Raw genomic sequence first — 16689 nt, forward strand, 5'->3', positions numbered from 1 at the left:
GAATCACGAACCACGAGTTATTTGCGAAAAGAGTAACTAAATAAATAAATTACACTGAACAATGTAACTGAGAAATAATAGGCTACTTCACACATACCTACCCGTTAGAATCAATATCTCAATTTTGAAATTCATATTGTGTAATTGACTAAACTCACCACACGAGGGCGTTATTATTACTATACAGCGTTCTGCTGTAACTCATTTAAATCACCACAGAAGGGCGCCATTCGGGTTCTTGTCTACAACACAACAAAACAAAAAACTGCTCAGTTTTGTTCAAATTGATATTTATTGAATTGAATGTGTGATAGGCCAAAATGAGGTAAATATTCAAACTTACAGTCAAAGTGTGAAAATAATCATGGTATTGCTGAAATGCCACTTCTTTGGATATTTTTGGAATGTGGAGGTGGAACTTTTAACAGGTGGCTGCTTCAAAATAACAAAACAAAATAAAATAAAAATAATATCTTGTATTTAAACAATGTGTTGCCCCGGTCTTACATCTACCACCTGGTAAGTTTATATAGTTGTTTGATGAAAGACCAAGTTAATAAAAGAAGTTTAAGACTTCAAGGTTGAAGTAGAAGGTTCAACTACCCTTTTTAATCCTCCATATACTCTTGACTGAAGTACTGTGAGGTAATGCGACTGTGGGCAGGAACATTATTTGAAAACAATTAAGGCATTTCATAACACATATTAATATAATAGCTAGGGAAATAAGTCAGACAACAGTCAAGTTAGACAGCATTGACCGAATGAGGCGAGACTGTTCATGCCGATATGAAAGTAACACTTGCATGCTTGTTTGCTTGTTAAAGGTCCATCTGCAGTAAAATAAATGACAGTGTAAATGCAAACAGAAAACAGACATGCAGCCACCATGAAAACATGTTCAATGATTCTGTGATATAGCAGCAACATGAAAACTGAAGGTATGCAATAGCTCTTTTTTCATTTTTCTTTTTCTTTTAGCAGCACTGGAACACAAGTTTAAACATTTACACAGAAATAAAGGAACTGGGGAAAAATACTAAATTAACACAAGGATATGATAGCACACAAACACACAGAAAACCAAATGTGTGAAAATGATTTAAAATCATGAACAGTTTCAAAAACACTCATAATCAAACTTTGAGCATAAACGTAGAGTTCATTTGCAAAGACGTGTTGGAATGGAACATTGGTCACAACACGTTATATTTTTAAGTAAACGCACCTCTGAGTTACTTTTAGGTCCACTAATATAAAGAGAACTGACTTAAGAAATAGATGTTCAAAAGTGCAAGAACAAACTAATGAAGAAAGAGAAAGGAAATTGGCATAATGTTTCAAAATATCTTCTTCCTACATAAGAAAGTTCAAGTAGATGACAAGATAAAATAAAATAGACAAATAAAATAAAGTGATTAAATGAAATTTGATGATGTCCTATCTATGCTGACATGAATTTAACACAACTAAAAAACAAAACAAAAAAAAAACTAATCTTGGCATGTCAAACCTCACCATTTCTATGGCAGTTGCTGACTGTTAGATCAGTTTATGGTCTGAATTTGTTGGTCTAAAATTAAAACTATAACCCGCAAGCACACCTAATATGGGAAACCAGCCCCAAAACAAAAATAACTTAAAAAAGAAAAACAATGCCAAAAAATTTAAAACCCTTGCCCTCCTCTTGTATAGCACGGATAACCAGCGAGAGGTGATATCACAAAGTGCATTTGTTAGGAAGGATTCTAAGACTCCCAAGTTATTAAACCACCATAAATCCCTTCAGCATAGCGAGAGTCTCTGACTCGCATGTAATGGTGTTTTTAAATGTCAAGTGAGCAAACAGCACATTTTATTTATCCGACGATTACATTGTTCCAGAAACCACCTGTCTAAAACCTTTCATATTTCAATCACGTGCAAAATCTTTCCTTCTGTGTTCTTCAATTCACCTCTTTTCTTCCTAGCCTACCTCACCTTTACTTCACGTTCACTACATACTTAGTCTATCTGAAACTGTCCAGTGTGCTCATGAAGCTGTGATGGTCACCATGTATGGATAGAAACCGTTTAACATATTCATATTCGCTTATTGCATGCAATTACATTCATCTGTAATCCCTATGCTAATGGAATTACTCATACCCAAGAAGTAACTCCTCAGATCATTGTATTAATATCTTGATGATAAGCAAACTGATCCCACTGAAAGGAATGATGGATGTCTCTGTCTAGAATAGCATTTCGTGGGATCACATCTGGAAACACCCTAAATTACCTAGTATATAAAAAACGGCCTCTGGGAATTACTAAAGCAATACATTCTATACGATATAAAGCATAACATTCTTAATAATAATGTATTATTGTCCTTATTATTATAATTATTAAATAAAATATCAATAGTATATAGATAAAGTTGCATATGATAGCCAATACAGATGTATGCTCTTTGTTAAGCAATATACAACATACTGTATTATTTAATCATGGCTTGAGGCCGATTCAATTTAAATTCAAGTATGTAAAACGCCACCGCCTGCAGATATGAGACGGCAGCAGCAGCTGTTTTGCTCCTTAATAAAACGTCAAGCTTGTGTTTGTTTATTATGCGCATATGACCATGACGTCACAGTCACCTTATGTGGCTTTGAAATAAAACTTAAATACAGTAATACAATAATAACTAAATCAGTTGTAGGCTAAGTAGGTGTGGTGGATAGGAACAGGAACATCATAAATTGACATCACGGACATCTGTAGGGGTGCAGGACAGGTTTTGAGATTGCGTCCCTTTGTTGTTGGCTCTGCCGTCCGGTTGTTGTTGATGTTGTTGTTGGCTTTCTTTCAGGCTGCTGGTCAGTAACTGCTCAATCTGCTCTTGACATGATTTCAGACAGTCCTAGAAGAAATAGAAGGAAAGAAGTAGAAACCAATGTAAGCACTATACTCACTAGTTTCATCCTCAAACACACTGCATACTGACAAATTAAAATTACGCTGTTGTGCCATACGGGCCACCTATAGGGATATGGTGACGGTTAAAAAACTGTTTATCGGGGGGAAAGCAATCCTTTTGTGAGAGAACGTAAATGTTTCTCGTGGGAAAGCAATATTTTTGCGAGAGAACGTAAAGTTTCTCATGGGAAAGCAATACTTTTGAGGGAGAACGTTAAGTTTCTCAGAGGAAAGCAATACTTTTGCCAGAGAACGTAAAGTTTCTCATGGGAAAGCAATACTTTTGAGAGAGAACGTAAAGTTTCTCGTGGGAAAGCAATACTTTTGAGAGAGAACGTAAAGTTTCTCAGAGGAAAGCAATACTTTTGCCAGAGAACGTAAAGTTTCTCATGGGAAAGTAATACTTTTGAGAGAGAACGTAAAGTTTCTCAGAGGAAAGCAATACTTTTGTGAGAGAACGTAAAGTTTCTTGGAGGGAAAGCAATACTTTTGTGAGAGAACGTAAAGTTTCTTGGGGGGAAAGCAATACTTTTGTGAGAGAACGTAAAGTTTCTTGGGGGGAAGCAATACTTTTGTGAGAGAACGTAAAGTTTCTCAGAGGAAAGCAATACTTTTGCGAGAGAACGTAAAGTTTCTTGGAGGGAAAGCAATACTTTAGCGAGAGAACGTTAAGTTTCTCAGAGGAAAGCAATACGTTTGTGAGAGAACGTAAAGTTTCTCATGGGAAAGTAATACTTTTGTGAGAGAACGTAAAGTTTCTTGGGGGGAAAGCAATACTTTTGTGAGAGAACGTAAAGTTTCTTGGAGGGAAAGCAATACTTTTGTGAGAGAACGTAAAGTTTCTTGGGGGGAAGCAATACTTTTGTGAGAGAACGTAAAGTTTCTCAGAGGAAAGCAATACTTTTGTGAGAGAACGTAAAGTTTCTTGGGGGGAAAGCAATACTTTTGTGAGAGAACGTAAAGTTTATTGGGGGGAAAGCAATACTTTTGTGAGGGAACGTAAAGTTTCTCAGAGGAAAGCAATACTTTTGTGAGAGAACAAAGTTTCTTGGGGGGAAAACAATACTTTTGTGAGAGAACGTAAAGTTTCTCAGAGGAAAGCAATACTTTTGTGAGAGAACGTAAAGTTTCTCGGGGGGAAAGCAATACTTTTGTGAGAGAACGTAAAGTTTCTCAGAGGAAAGCAATACTTTTGCGAGAGAACAAAGTTTCTCAGAGGAAAGCAATACTTTTGTGAGAGAACGTAAAGTTTCTCGGGGGGAAAGCAATACTTTTGTGAGAGAACGTAAAGTTTCTCAGAGGAAAGCAATACTTTTGCGAGAGAACAAAGTTTCTCAGAGGAAAGCAATACTTTTGTGAGAGAACGTAAAGTTTCTCAGAGGAAAGCAATATTTTTGTGAGAGAACGTAAAGTTTCTCGGGGGGAAAGCAATACTTTTGTGAGAGAACGTAAAGTTTCTCAGAGGAAAGCAATACTTTTGCGAGAGAACAAAGTTTCTCAGAGGAAAGCAATACTTTTGTGAGAGAACGTAAAGTTTCTCAGAGGAAAGCAATACTTTTGTGAGAGAACAAAGTTTATTGGGGGGAAAGCAATACTTTTGTGAGGGAACGTAAAGTTTCTCAGAGGAAAGCAATACTTTTGTGAGAGAACAAAGTTTCTTGGGGGGAAAGCAATACTTTTGTGAGAAAACGTAAAGTTTTTCAGAGGAAAGCAATACTTTTGTGAGAGAACGTAAAGTTTCTCGGGGGGAAAGCAATACTTTTGTGAGAGAACGTAAAGTTTCTCAGAGGAAAGCAATACTTTTGCGAGAGAACAAAGTTTCTCAGAGGAAAGCAATACTTTTGTGAGAGAACGTAAAGTTTCTCAGAGGAAAGCAATACTTTTGTGAGAGAACGTAAAGTTTCTCGGGGGGAAAGCAATACTTTTGCGGGAGAACGTAAAGTTTCTCATGGGAAAGTAATACTTTTGTGAGAGAACTTAAAGTTTCTCAGAGGAAAGCAATACTTTTGTGAGAGAACTTTACGTTCTCTCACAAAAGTATTGCTTTCTCCTAAGAGTTCTTTATTCTAAACTGTTTTAATTATTTTTAGTTCTTTCTTGTTTCTTTATTTTAAACTGTTTTGTATATTCTTATTTCTTCTGATTATTTTTAATAGTATGTAAAGCACTTTGAATTACCATTGTGTATGAAATGTGCTATATAAATAAACTTGCCTTGCCTTGCCTTAAGAAACTTTACGTTCTCTCTCAAAAGTATTGCTTTCCCTCCAAGAAACTTTACGTTCTCTCACAAAAATATTGCTTTCCCCCCAAGAAACTTTACGTTCTCTCACAAAAGTATTGCTTTCCTCTGAGAAACTTTACGTTCTCTCACAAAAGTATTGCTTTCATCTGAGAAACTTTACATTCTCTCACAAAAGTATTGCTTTCCCCTAAGAAACTTTACGTTCTCTCTCAAAAGTATTGCTTTCCCTCCAAGAAACTTTACATTCTCTCACAAAAGTATTGCTTTCCCCTAAGAAACTTTACGTTCTCTCTCAAAAGTATTGCTTTCCCTCCAAGAAACTTTACGTTCTCTCACAAAAGTATTGCTTTCCTCTGAGAAACTTTACGTTCTCTCTCAAAAGTATTGCTTTCCCCTAAGAAACTTTACGTTCTCTCACAAAAGTATTGCTTTCCCTCCAAGAAACTTTACGTTCTCTCACAAAAGTATTGCTTTCCCTCCAAGAAACTTTACGTTCTCTCACAAAAGTTTTGCTTTCCCCTAAGAAACTTTACGTTCTCTCACAAAAGTATTGCTTTCCCTCCAAGAAACTTTACGTTCTCTCACAAAAGTATTGCTTTCCCTCCAAGAAACTTTACGTTCTCTCACAAAAGTATTGCTTTCCCCTAAGAAACTTTACGTTCTCTCACAAAAGTATTACTTTCCCCTAAGAAACTTTACGTTCTCTCACAAAAGCATTGCTTTCCCCTAAGAAACTTTACGTTCTCTCACAAAAGTATTGCTTTCCCCTAAGAAACTTTACGTTCTCTCTCAAAAGTATTGCTTTCCCTCCAAGAAACTTTACGTTTCTCAGAGGAAAGCAATACTTTTGTGAGAGAACGTAAAGTTTCTCAGAGGAAAGCAATACTTTTGTGAGAGAACGTAAAGTTTCTCAGAGGAAAGCAATACTTTTGTGAGAGAACGTAAAGTTTCTCAGAGGAAAGCAATACTTTTGTGAGAGAACGTAAAGTTTCTTGGGGGGAAAGCAATACTTTTGTGAGAGAATGTAAAGTTTCTTGGGGGGAAAGCAATACTTTTGTGAGAGAACGTAAAGTTTCTTGGGGGGAAAGCAATACTTTTGTGAGAGAACGTAAAGTTTCTCAGAGGAAAGCAATACTTTTGTGAGAGAATGTAAAGTTTCTTGGGGGGAAAGCAATACTTTTGAGAGAGAACGTAAAGTTTCTTAGGGGAAAGCAATACTTTTGTGAGAGAACGTAAAGTTTCTCAGAGGAAAGCAATACTTTTGTGAGAGAACGTAAAGTTTCTCAGAGGAAAGCAATACTTTTGTGAGAGAACGTAAAGTTTCTCAGAGGAAAGCAATACGTTTGTGAGAGAACGTAAAGTTTCTTGGGGGGAAAGCAATACTTTTGTGAGAGAACGTAAAGTTTCTTGGGGGGAAAGCAATACTTTTGAGAGAGAACGTTAAGTTTCTCAGAGGAAAGCAATACTTTTGTGAGAGAACGTAAAGTTTCTTGGGGGGAAAGCAATACTTTTGTGAGAGAACGTAAAGTTTCTTGGGGGGAAAGCAATACTTTTGTGAGAGAACGTAAAGTTTCTTGGGGGAAAGCAATACTTTTGAGAGAGAACGTAAAGTTTCTTAGGGGAAAGCAATACTTTTGCGAGATAGTATTTCTCAGGGGAAAGCAGAACTTTTGCGATGGACTGTAAAAAAAATGGTGAAGGATTTACTTTGAAACAATTTTCACTCAGAAATTGATAGTAAATTGCCTGGTTCAAAAAGTGACTTCTGTGTGAATTGTGTTGCCTACATCACTACACTACTGACAAGAGACAATAGTGTAGTGAAATTGAATGCCAAAAGTTTGCTAATGTGACCGCACCTTAAGTTTGCAGTTCCCAGCCAAAATTAAGTTGCAAACTGGTTTAGGCTTTATGTCGATAGGCTACAAAGGACCATGTACTATCAAACAATAAGACTTTGACTTCTTGTGCCTGCCTCTTTCTGCAGTAAAGTGGGAGGTCTAATGAAATGATCCCATATCAAACTCTTGTCTTTCTCAGGATAATTGAAACCTGACAGGCTGTTCTTGCTCTAAACCGAATGAGACAGCCACAACAGGCCCTGTTGTCCTGACAACTACAGGCACAGGAAGGAATGATTGCTAATGGAGGCATGTGGTGTTTTTTCCAGAACTTCAGATGGAGAAAAAAAAAAAACACATTACATTGAGGAAAGACAAAGAATGTGTTCAACCATATGAGTGTATGTGAGGAGTTTAAATGGGGCGTTGACTCTCTGGGTCTAATTCAAAAAAGTTTTACTGTGAGACTTTCAAAACAGCCTGAAGGCAAGATGTGTACATTTGTGTAAGAGCATGAGTGTGTGTGTGTGTGTGTGTGGGGGTGTGTGTGTAGCACTGTGCTTTAATCCACAGATGTGGTTGAGAGGCCTGTGTCTCGCCACAAGTATGCAGCTCTGAAAACACACTGCCATCATTGCATTGAACACACACTAACATTCATTCATAAAATGACATTTCTCAATTTCCATACAGTCATGCATTAATGTTCTGCACACACACATGTAGGCTATGTCCACAATTTGTCTCTCAAGAAAAATTTACTTGTACACATTTAAAAGCGTACAGTCTTTCTCTTGAAAGACCAACATGTCCAATTTAATGTTCAATAAATGCTATCTAGAGAAGTGGATCACTGTACGGAATATTCGAAGGCCCCCCACATATAGGATAGATATTTTCTGTTGTAATTATGACTATCACACGCACTCAGTTTTGCTTGTTCTAAGTTTCTGTTTTCATGGACTTTCAGTTTGTTTTCATCAGTCATATGTGTTTCTTCGTCTTAGTTTCCCGCCAGTCATCAGTTGTCATGGACACTCAATTGTAAACTGTAATTTACCGTGATCTTTTGACATATAAGAGGTCTTAATACAGTTAAAACAAGTTTTATAGCTTAAAATGTCTTCCTCATTATAAACGAAGCATTTATTTAATCAAGCTCCAAAAACGACTCGTTTTGACATTGCGGGATCTGCGACATCACACGAGCAAATGCATTTGCCTCCAGAGGCACCATAGGTCCTGCCCACTGGCATTCAGTCGCTTAACGGCTGACACTTGCTCACTGAATGAATCACTGTCGCTGTCTACACTGGATACAGTATACAGTTACTGACGCACTCCATGCGCTTGAGTCTGCCGACAACAGGACAAGTGGAAGAGTAAATGAATGCATAAAGGAACGTTTGCTTTGATGCATCCAATTGCTCGTTTCTGTAGAGACTTCAGAAGGATACCAGCATCAGGAACAAGTGGATGGTTTATTTTTAATGACATCATGGATTGCATCTGAGGATTATAGGTTTGTTCAGAGAATTTGACTGCAGGTTGTTTTTTCAACAAGGCACAGTTTAATGAGAGTTTGCAAAGGAACTTTTGTTGAAAGATGAAGCAGATGCTTCAGAAAGATTTGGTTTGATGTGGATGATGTTTTCATCGAGTGGTTTCCTATGCAATGACGTTAGCCAATCATAACAGTGGCTGTTTACTGACAAAACTTAAAGGAGACACCCCTTAAAAACTTATAATTTATGACAGTCAGAATGAGGGAGGAAAATAATTGTTTTTCCACATATGTATTTGTTTTTGTTTTTTTCAAAAAAAACTTTAACATTATAAGTGAACCTCAAGGAACATTAAAATAATTTTAAAAAATCCATATCATGACCCCTTTAAATACTGTTCAGAAACAGAAAGTAGTGCAGCTGCTTTGTTTACGGGGATAGCATACACACAAGAGTTATACATTTTAACCAGTTGATGGAAAAGTATTCTTAAAAGGCATTCTAAAAATCTTAATAATTTGAAATCTAATATGTAAAAATATGTTTTAATATATAATACATTTCAATGATGCTAAAATAACATTGCTTGAAATAAAGCTTTTAAAAAAAGAGATGAGGTCCGAGATGTGTCCAACCCCAGCTGTATTTTTCAATAGGAAATGCGTCAAAACAGAAACGAAAAAAATGGGATCTACAGGAAGTTGTTCTGTAGGTCTGCCACAGAATGAATGGATTACTGTACAAATAAGAAAATAAACTTTAGCTTAACCTGGGTTAAACTATATCTCAAAAGGTAATTTGCTATGTAGCATGCATTGTAATTACAGAGATTTTGTTTCAATTGTTTTTAGCATGAAGATGTTGGGACACTTACCACCTCAGTGTGGGTGATTTTAGCCAGCAGCTCCGTCAGATTGTCCCCCCACAGATTTTGGTTGCTCTGGTTGGGCTGAAGGCCACATACTGCTGCCCCCACACATCCTGTGGCGATCATGGAGGGAGGGTACATGGTGAAGCTGTGATCTGAGGAAAAAACAAACACACGCATATCCCGAAACATTAGTGACCAGGTCAGTAAGCTCCCTAGAACATTACTCACCTGAGAGAAACTTCTAAATAAATTCGAAGGAAACAGTTCTGATTACGCAATCTGTGGTGTCTGAATGAGGAGGTGCATCTGTTTTGAATTCCACACAAACCTTAACCTGACATTCACACGCTCTCCGGTTTCAGACCTGTTTTAACATCACTACCTCGCTTAAATCCTCCTGCAGCTGCGAATGGAAAATGAGGAGAGCCTTCCTTCTCCTCCCACCCCTTCTTCCTCCCTCCCTTCATCTCTCAGAGGGCTTTGAGGTTCCAGGAACTACTCCCCCTCTTCCTCTGTCTTGAGATCCTGAGAACGGGCCCTCGGTTTTCAGTTGAAGAGGAAAGCCTCCTCTATTCTGTGCTGGAAGTCGTTCGTTTCATCTGCTTTGTTGGAGTTATCGTGCTACTTTTTTCAGATGCAGAGGATGCAACAGTCATCCCTGAATAAACACTACACTCGAGTGACTGCGCTGTTTAGCAGCTGTGCAGTAAACCAACATTCCTAACTTGAGAAAATTGTTAAACGCAACGACAAAAACATTTGCAATAGCTCAAAAAAGCTCTTCTCATGTTTGCTTGGCTCATGTTCAGGCCTCAGCCTCTTGAACAGATGCAGGGCCGCAGAAACACACCCAGTTAAATATACAACACTTTTATAGACGCAAAAAACAAGGCCGAAAGGAAAGCATCATAACACATTCACATCATGGATTTCTAACACAGAACTGGCTGTTAAATAGATTCAGCCCATTAGTTTTTGATGAATGCTGTCAATGTCACTCAGCACCTACCTGTTGCACAGAGGGCGATGAAGGTTTGCGCGTGTTTGCGGATCAGCATCTGTCTGTCTTCAGGGAAGGGCAGTTTGTGCAGGATGTGTTCGATGAAATCAAGAGGAGTGATGGCAGCCAGGTTCCATTTTAATTTACTTAGAACCACCAATTCCCACTCCAACAGAGAGACAGAGAGAGGCAAAAACAGAACAAAAAATAATGAATATGATTGGCAGGATAACATACGGAGATTACATTACCCACTATACATGGATTCAGGATGCAGAAAGTTTTGGTTATTATCTACGAGCAGGCCCAGATGGCTTGAGGATGATCTTTTTCAAAATTTCAGCACAATCTGATTGCCCGTTGCTGATTCTACAGCCAATGAGACTGCTTGCTCACTATTTACATAGTCTAGTTCAGTGCTCTGCTCAGTGTAAGCTGGTCATGCATCACGCCATCAGAGTTCCTCTGAAACGCTCTCTCAGCTCCACCTGCCTACATCTGCTATATCAGTGTCATGCAACATTTTGCAGCCATAAATTCCATGTGGACCTAGTAATGTCTACACTGAAAACAATTTGGTGTAGGATTTACTTTGAAAGTAAATTTCACAAATAATTACAAAGAAATGACAAAGGAATTGAATTAAACACGAAATTCGGTAGAAAGACTGAAATGGTATTTTCTCAGAAAACGTACTCCAAAAACCTGGTTTACTTACAACTTTAAAAAATCGCCTTTTACAATGTATATGAACTTTAATGTCAATAAGTCCAAGAGTTTGCAAATGATTACAGAAACTATATGATATAAATGCCATGGTTTCACTAGTTCGCCTGCCCATTCAACCTTAAAGGTTAATAGTAAACTAACTTGGCTTGCTGTCCTTGGAGGAGGCTCGAACCCGAGGCTCGGCTTGAGCTCCGAATTAAAAAACCCTATGATGGAATTGCGCATAAGAGGATAGAGATAATTTACTGGAGAAGGGGAGGAGATGTGATGAGATGACGTGGTGTCTGCTGCTTATATAGTACGCTCATAATGATGATTGACAGGACTGAATGCTTAGGCTCCTCCCGAACCTACGTTTTGATCTTAATTTATTATGTCAGTACCATATTTATTCAGTATTCATAGTTTATTTTTTCAGTACCATAGTATCAATATCTGATGCCATCACTTCTCCATTGTTTGTCAATGAAAGTGTATCTGACTGAATCAAACTTCTGACTGCAGTCTGTTTTATTGCCCCCTAATGTTTAAACTGGGCAACTGCAATCTTGTGTGGTAATTACATGCTATACTTACTCCAGACAGAAAGATTTTAAAATGCAAAAACATGAATTGCATTAACACACAAGGTTGTGACATGAACCATAAGCTGTACTGACACTGGTATTTAAAAAGTCTAGGTTGTGTCATTGTGTCACTCAACACATTCTCCAACTTGTGATTCTTCAAAACAGGAACACTGAGTCAAGTTGCTTTTTAAATATGGATCTTTCTTGCCCAAGGGACATCATAGTTGTAAAATGTATCAAGTCATCATGTAAAGCTCCGCCCCTTGTCTTTGATTTCCACCACCAATGAAGGAGCATTCCATGCACACGCTCAACTTCCTTCCTTGCACGTGCCCGGCTGGCTTTGTTGAAGCTGCTTTCTGAGAAACTCTCAAGAGCAAAGACACAAGGGAAAAAACAGTCCAAATTGAGAAGCTCTCCACCCTTATTGTGTGTGTGTTGATGAGTGAAGAGAGAGTGTGAAAGATCTTAAGTTAGTGAAAACTCCGCCAAGTGGGGACAGTCCCTGAAAGTGACACAAAATCAAGGTCAAGACTCCTACAGACACCTCCAGTTCCTTCTGGATGCTTCAGTCTGCTACTAAGAATCTGTGTTGGTACTAAAATTACCACTGCAATTTATGGCAAACCTTTTTGTTAGAACAGTTGCCTTAATTTACCTTCCTTCCTGTGCTCTCTCTCTCTCTTCCTCGGTCGATAAACACACATCACATCCTAAAGCGATCATCAAGAGATCATTTCAATCCAGACTTTACCAGGGTTTTACCAGCTCATATGAGATTAGAATAGACTGTCTGATGGAAGTAGAGCGTCTTTGCCAATCTACACTCTTAAAAATAAAGGTTCCAAAAGGGGGTTTTCACATTGATGCCATAGAAGAACCATTTTGGGTTCCCTAAAGAGCTCTTAAAATAACCATTTTTTTTCTTAGTGTGAAGAACATTTGAATAACCTAAAGAACCTTTTGTGCAATGGAAAGGTTTCATGGATGTTAAGGGTTCTTCATGGAACTGTAGATGCCAATAAAGAACATTGTTTAAAGAGTGTAAGCATGAGAACCTTTCAAAACCATTCTCACGCTCATCAGAGATCCCTCACTCCAGCCACAGAGGCCAAAATCACAAGAGCATTTCATCTTAGCTCAAACCAGAAGATTGTTCAATGTCAAAACAACCATTATGTGGCAAAGGAAACTCTAAATTCACTTACCCAACAATCCCATAGCTACATTTTACAATAATAAAAATATGATGAATCAGAAGATCACAAACTAGGGCTATTTAATATAAAATCTATGATGTATTTAATCTGGGGTTTGAATAATATAGAATTACACAACAGATGGAAGACTTCTTGCTGTAATCGAGGCCATCAGCAGCTCTTACCAGCAGTTGTTGAGATGTAATAGAGTTGTCCGTGTACATGCAGAGCTTCCTGGCCGACAGCGGCTGGCATGCTTTTAATTTTGAAGCCAGGAAGAGACACACAGCCCCTAAAAGCTGCAAGAAACATTTTCTTGTAGGAACTGCAGCTAAAAACCTGTCCAGGTAGTTCATTGCCAAGGGAAAGATATCCTCTTCACATTTCTCCTCTTCACACACCTACAGGGACACGGACAGAATTAATTCACAATTTAGACTGTCTGTCAAATGCTTAGTGTGCATTGAACAACTTCATTATATTGTTATACTCTTCAACCAGGCCTTTATGTTCTTTTCATTTGATATTTCATTTTTTACCTTACTACATGGGACATTATTACGTTTCTATAATGTATATTAGCTATAGGCCTGTACTTTCCTGAACGTAAGCTATATGAATTCTACTTTATGTAATATTAGTTTAGTAGCCTACAATTTGCAACTACAATATGTTCTTACTGTAACTCTTTTCATGAGAAAGAGGAAGTTTCCAGTGGTAAAGATCTTCATTCATTTCAAGCCGGGTGTGCTTTGAAACCAAATGACGCCCACACATGACTGCTTTGGTGATTCGTCACGGTAAAAAAAAAGTGATCTAAACTCAGTTTCTAATGTCAATGACAGCATTTAATATCACACATATGTGTCGCTCTAATTAAACTCTATGCGACTATTGCGTTGCATTGATGAACTGTAAAACATTTAAATCGACGATTCTCAACATGGTTGCACTTTCGTACAAGCAACTCACAGGCTGTTTAAAAAATTCGCAAAAATTACACAAATGCAAAAAAACATTGAACATGCACACGTAAATAAAGCGCAGATCCTCATCTGTCCAATAAAGCAAGTCTTGAAAAAACACACAAAAGCGTTTAATATTAAAATTACATGTGGGCTATCACGAAGTGTCGAGGTTTGAGTTGCATTTCCTGCCGATTTCTCACCGGATCAAAATTTCCTTGCCAATATTTGCACATCGATGAATAAATTACACATAGGCTGCCTATATGCTATCCATACAGGTGTGGGCTAATGTTTTTTTAGTTTGTACTTCAGAAATGGTTCTTGACTTTGACTGTCTGCCAAAGTCCAGCTAGCTACTTCAGATTCTTGCCAACATAATCTGCATTACATAATATTTTTGTATAGTCTTTACACACTCCAACCAAACACTTTCCATAAATAAACCTTTAACTACAAACCTCCAGCATCCACGTCGCGACCATCCGCCTCATAAAAGGCTGAATATCTTTCTGGACACGTTTAAAATAGGGTCCCTGCGGAACATATCTGTCCTCCACTGTTAGAAGACTTTGCAATACTCTTTCATCGCAGAAGATGTTGGGATCTCTCTCAGCTCGCATTATTGTGTCCTTTTCCAAGCAAAAAAGTTCCATGTTTGGGCTTTTCTCGGTGTTATAGGCTATCTAATATAACCACTCACAGTGCCAGCTGCATGTGGCTGTGCCTATGCAAAGAGGACGATGGTGTTCTTTAGGCATCAATAAGTCGAATGCACTGTTAAAACTTTCACTTTTTACATCACGGAGGCTTCAATCCCAGGCACGAGTCTTTCCTTCTGAACTACAGACTACAGATGAAGCAGATCAACTCCAATGACTTAATGACCACCCAAAAGGCAATGTCGGTCCCTCCTCCTCCTCAATTCACGTTGCAAAAAATGCTCATATTCTCTCCTTCCTGCCCAGCCGTGGCACATGCATGGCATTCTAGCCAATCTTTTATTAAACAACTACTTAACCACCCGTGCAGAAATACATTCAGTGTATTGAAACAGGTCCCGGAAGAGACAAACATTTTTTTTACATGCATGACATAGCCTGCATGACACATGATGTGATTTTTTTTTCCTGAATATTATTTCCCCTCACGTGCTGATGCACATGTCCAACTCATTTTACTCACTCAGGGCTACCATTTACTGGTGAATGTAATTACTCCATTTGTATATTTACTGTAAGTGTTACCATTTCATGCTAAATTTAAATGCATTGTTTGCACATTATGCGCACTTGAAGTTTGTAATAATAGGGTCAAGGTTTTAATATCTCACTGTAAGAGTTCTGATTCATGCAGAGTGGAAATCCTCATAAAAATATAGGGCCTATACATTGACAATTTATCACTAAATTACTTACAATAATGTGTAAGAATGATTAGAAATGCTGTGTTGTTTCAACCCATGTTTGGGTCAAATACAAACCCAAGTGTTGGTATACATTTTTTAATTGGTTGGGTTTGTCTATATTTGACCTAAACAAGTTGAAAACAACCCAGTATTTTTAGAGTGTACCTGTGATAGTAAAGAGCAAAGCTATACACACAAAAATGACACAAAGACAGAGCTATCAAAAGGGGAAGTGACAGGTTGTGCTTGTTGGGTTACATAACAGTGTAATACCAATAGCCAATAAGAAAAGAAAAGAAAAGAAAAGAAAAGAAAAGAAAAGAAAAGAAAAGAAAAGAAAAGAAAAGAAAAGAAAAGAAAAGAAAAGAGCTTAAATGGACAAATTTAGGTTGTGCTATAAAAACATGCTGAAATATCTGGTCACCCAAATGATAAAATACGTTCCTGCACCCGTATGTCTGTCTTTCTCCATACAGCAGATGTTGGTGGAAAAGAAATAACTGACGAATTGACCATGTGTTACAGCCCTGAGAGATGAAACCACAGTTAAATGATAAGCTGCCAACCCACAAACCAACACATGTATTCATTAATTATTTGATCATAACAATCTGTGACAGGTGATGTGTCATACCGATACCTCTATCTGTAATACCACGAGTGCACCACAGGAGGGAGCCGTCACCTGAGTATTGACTTCCGGGTCACAAACACACCTGAACTGCATCATGTTCATTAGTCTGGCTATAAATAGCCCAGCTCGCGCGCACACACTTGATTTGCAAAGTCTTGTTCTTCCTTTTGGACACAACCCATTTGCTTTATGTTTTGGATTTGTTTGCCTCGTCTGTACTGCCTGCCCTGTTTACTGACCCTACCTGTATTCATATACTATTTTCTGCCTGCTGTTTCATTAAACACTCTGCACATGGATCCGCATGAGCTTTCTGAGTCTTCATCATTACAGAAGACTTCGCAACCATCCGATCCAGCGGAGCCTCCGGTACACGTCAAGCTAGCGTCTCAGGCAGCCATGTTAAGTGAGCACCACCACCAGCCCGCCCGTTTATCGGTTGCCATGGATGAGATTTTAGGCCATCTTCGCCAGCAGTCAGCCACTTAAGCGGCGACTTCAACCGGTGCTGTTGCACCCGCTCCTCCCGCTCCCTCAAGCCCTCAAATGCCTGTTTCTGTGGCCGGAAATCCCTGTCTTTCACTCCCTGAGAGGTTCGACGGCACCCCGGGTCGATGTAAAGGTTTTTTTGCTTCAGTGTTCTCTATATTTTGCTCAGCTGCCCCAGACTTTCCCCATTGAAGAGTCTAAAGTAGCATTTATGAATAATCTGTTGAATGGCAAGGCCCTTGATTGGGCCACAGCGATTTGGCAGCACGATAC

The 16689-nt window shown here is 38.3% G+C and overlaps 1 protein-coding gene across 1 annotated transcript; it reads right to left on the reverse strand.

Moving 5' to 3' along the window:
• Positions 1-286: 286 nt before the first annotated feature.
• Positions 287-14716, reverse strand: ccnd2b (cyclin D2, b). The gene is made up of 5 exons (XM_081364304.1): positions 14347-14716; positions 13106-13321; positions 10433-10589; positions 9427-9575; positions 287-2905 (listed from the first exon to the last, which is right to left on the reverse strand). The coding sequence occupies exons 1-5, from the start codon at positions 14539-14541 to the stop codon at positions 2738-2740; spliced, it is 885 nt and encodes a 294-aa protein (XP_081220430.1). The 5' UTR covers positions 14542-14716; the 3' UTR covers positions 287-2737.
• Positions 14717-16689: the final 1973 nt, after the last annotated feature.

Source organism: Scardinius erythrophthalmus, assembly GCF_964197995.2.
Source record: "Scardinius erythrophthalmus genome assembly, chromosome: 4".
NCBI lineage: Eukaryota > Metazoa > Chordata > Actinopteri > Cypriniformes > Leuciscidae > Scardinius > Scardinius erythrophthalmus.

Excerpts from the sequence above, each read along its gene's own strand:
- ccnd2b (XM_081364304.1), bottom strand. The coding sequence starts at position 14,541 with ATGGAACTTTTTTGCTTGGAAAAGGACACAATAATGCGAGCTGAGAGA. Across the intron at positions 13,322-14,346 it reads TCGCGACGTGGATGCTGGAG|GTGTGTGAAGAGGAGAAATG; the intron begins GTTTGTAGTTAA and ends GTGTCCCTGTAG. Across the intron at positions 2,906-9,426 it reads AAATCACCCACACTGAGGTG|GACTGTCTGAAATCATGTCA; the intron begins GTAAGTGTCCCA and ends TATTTCTTCTAG.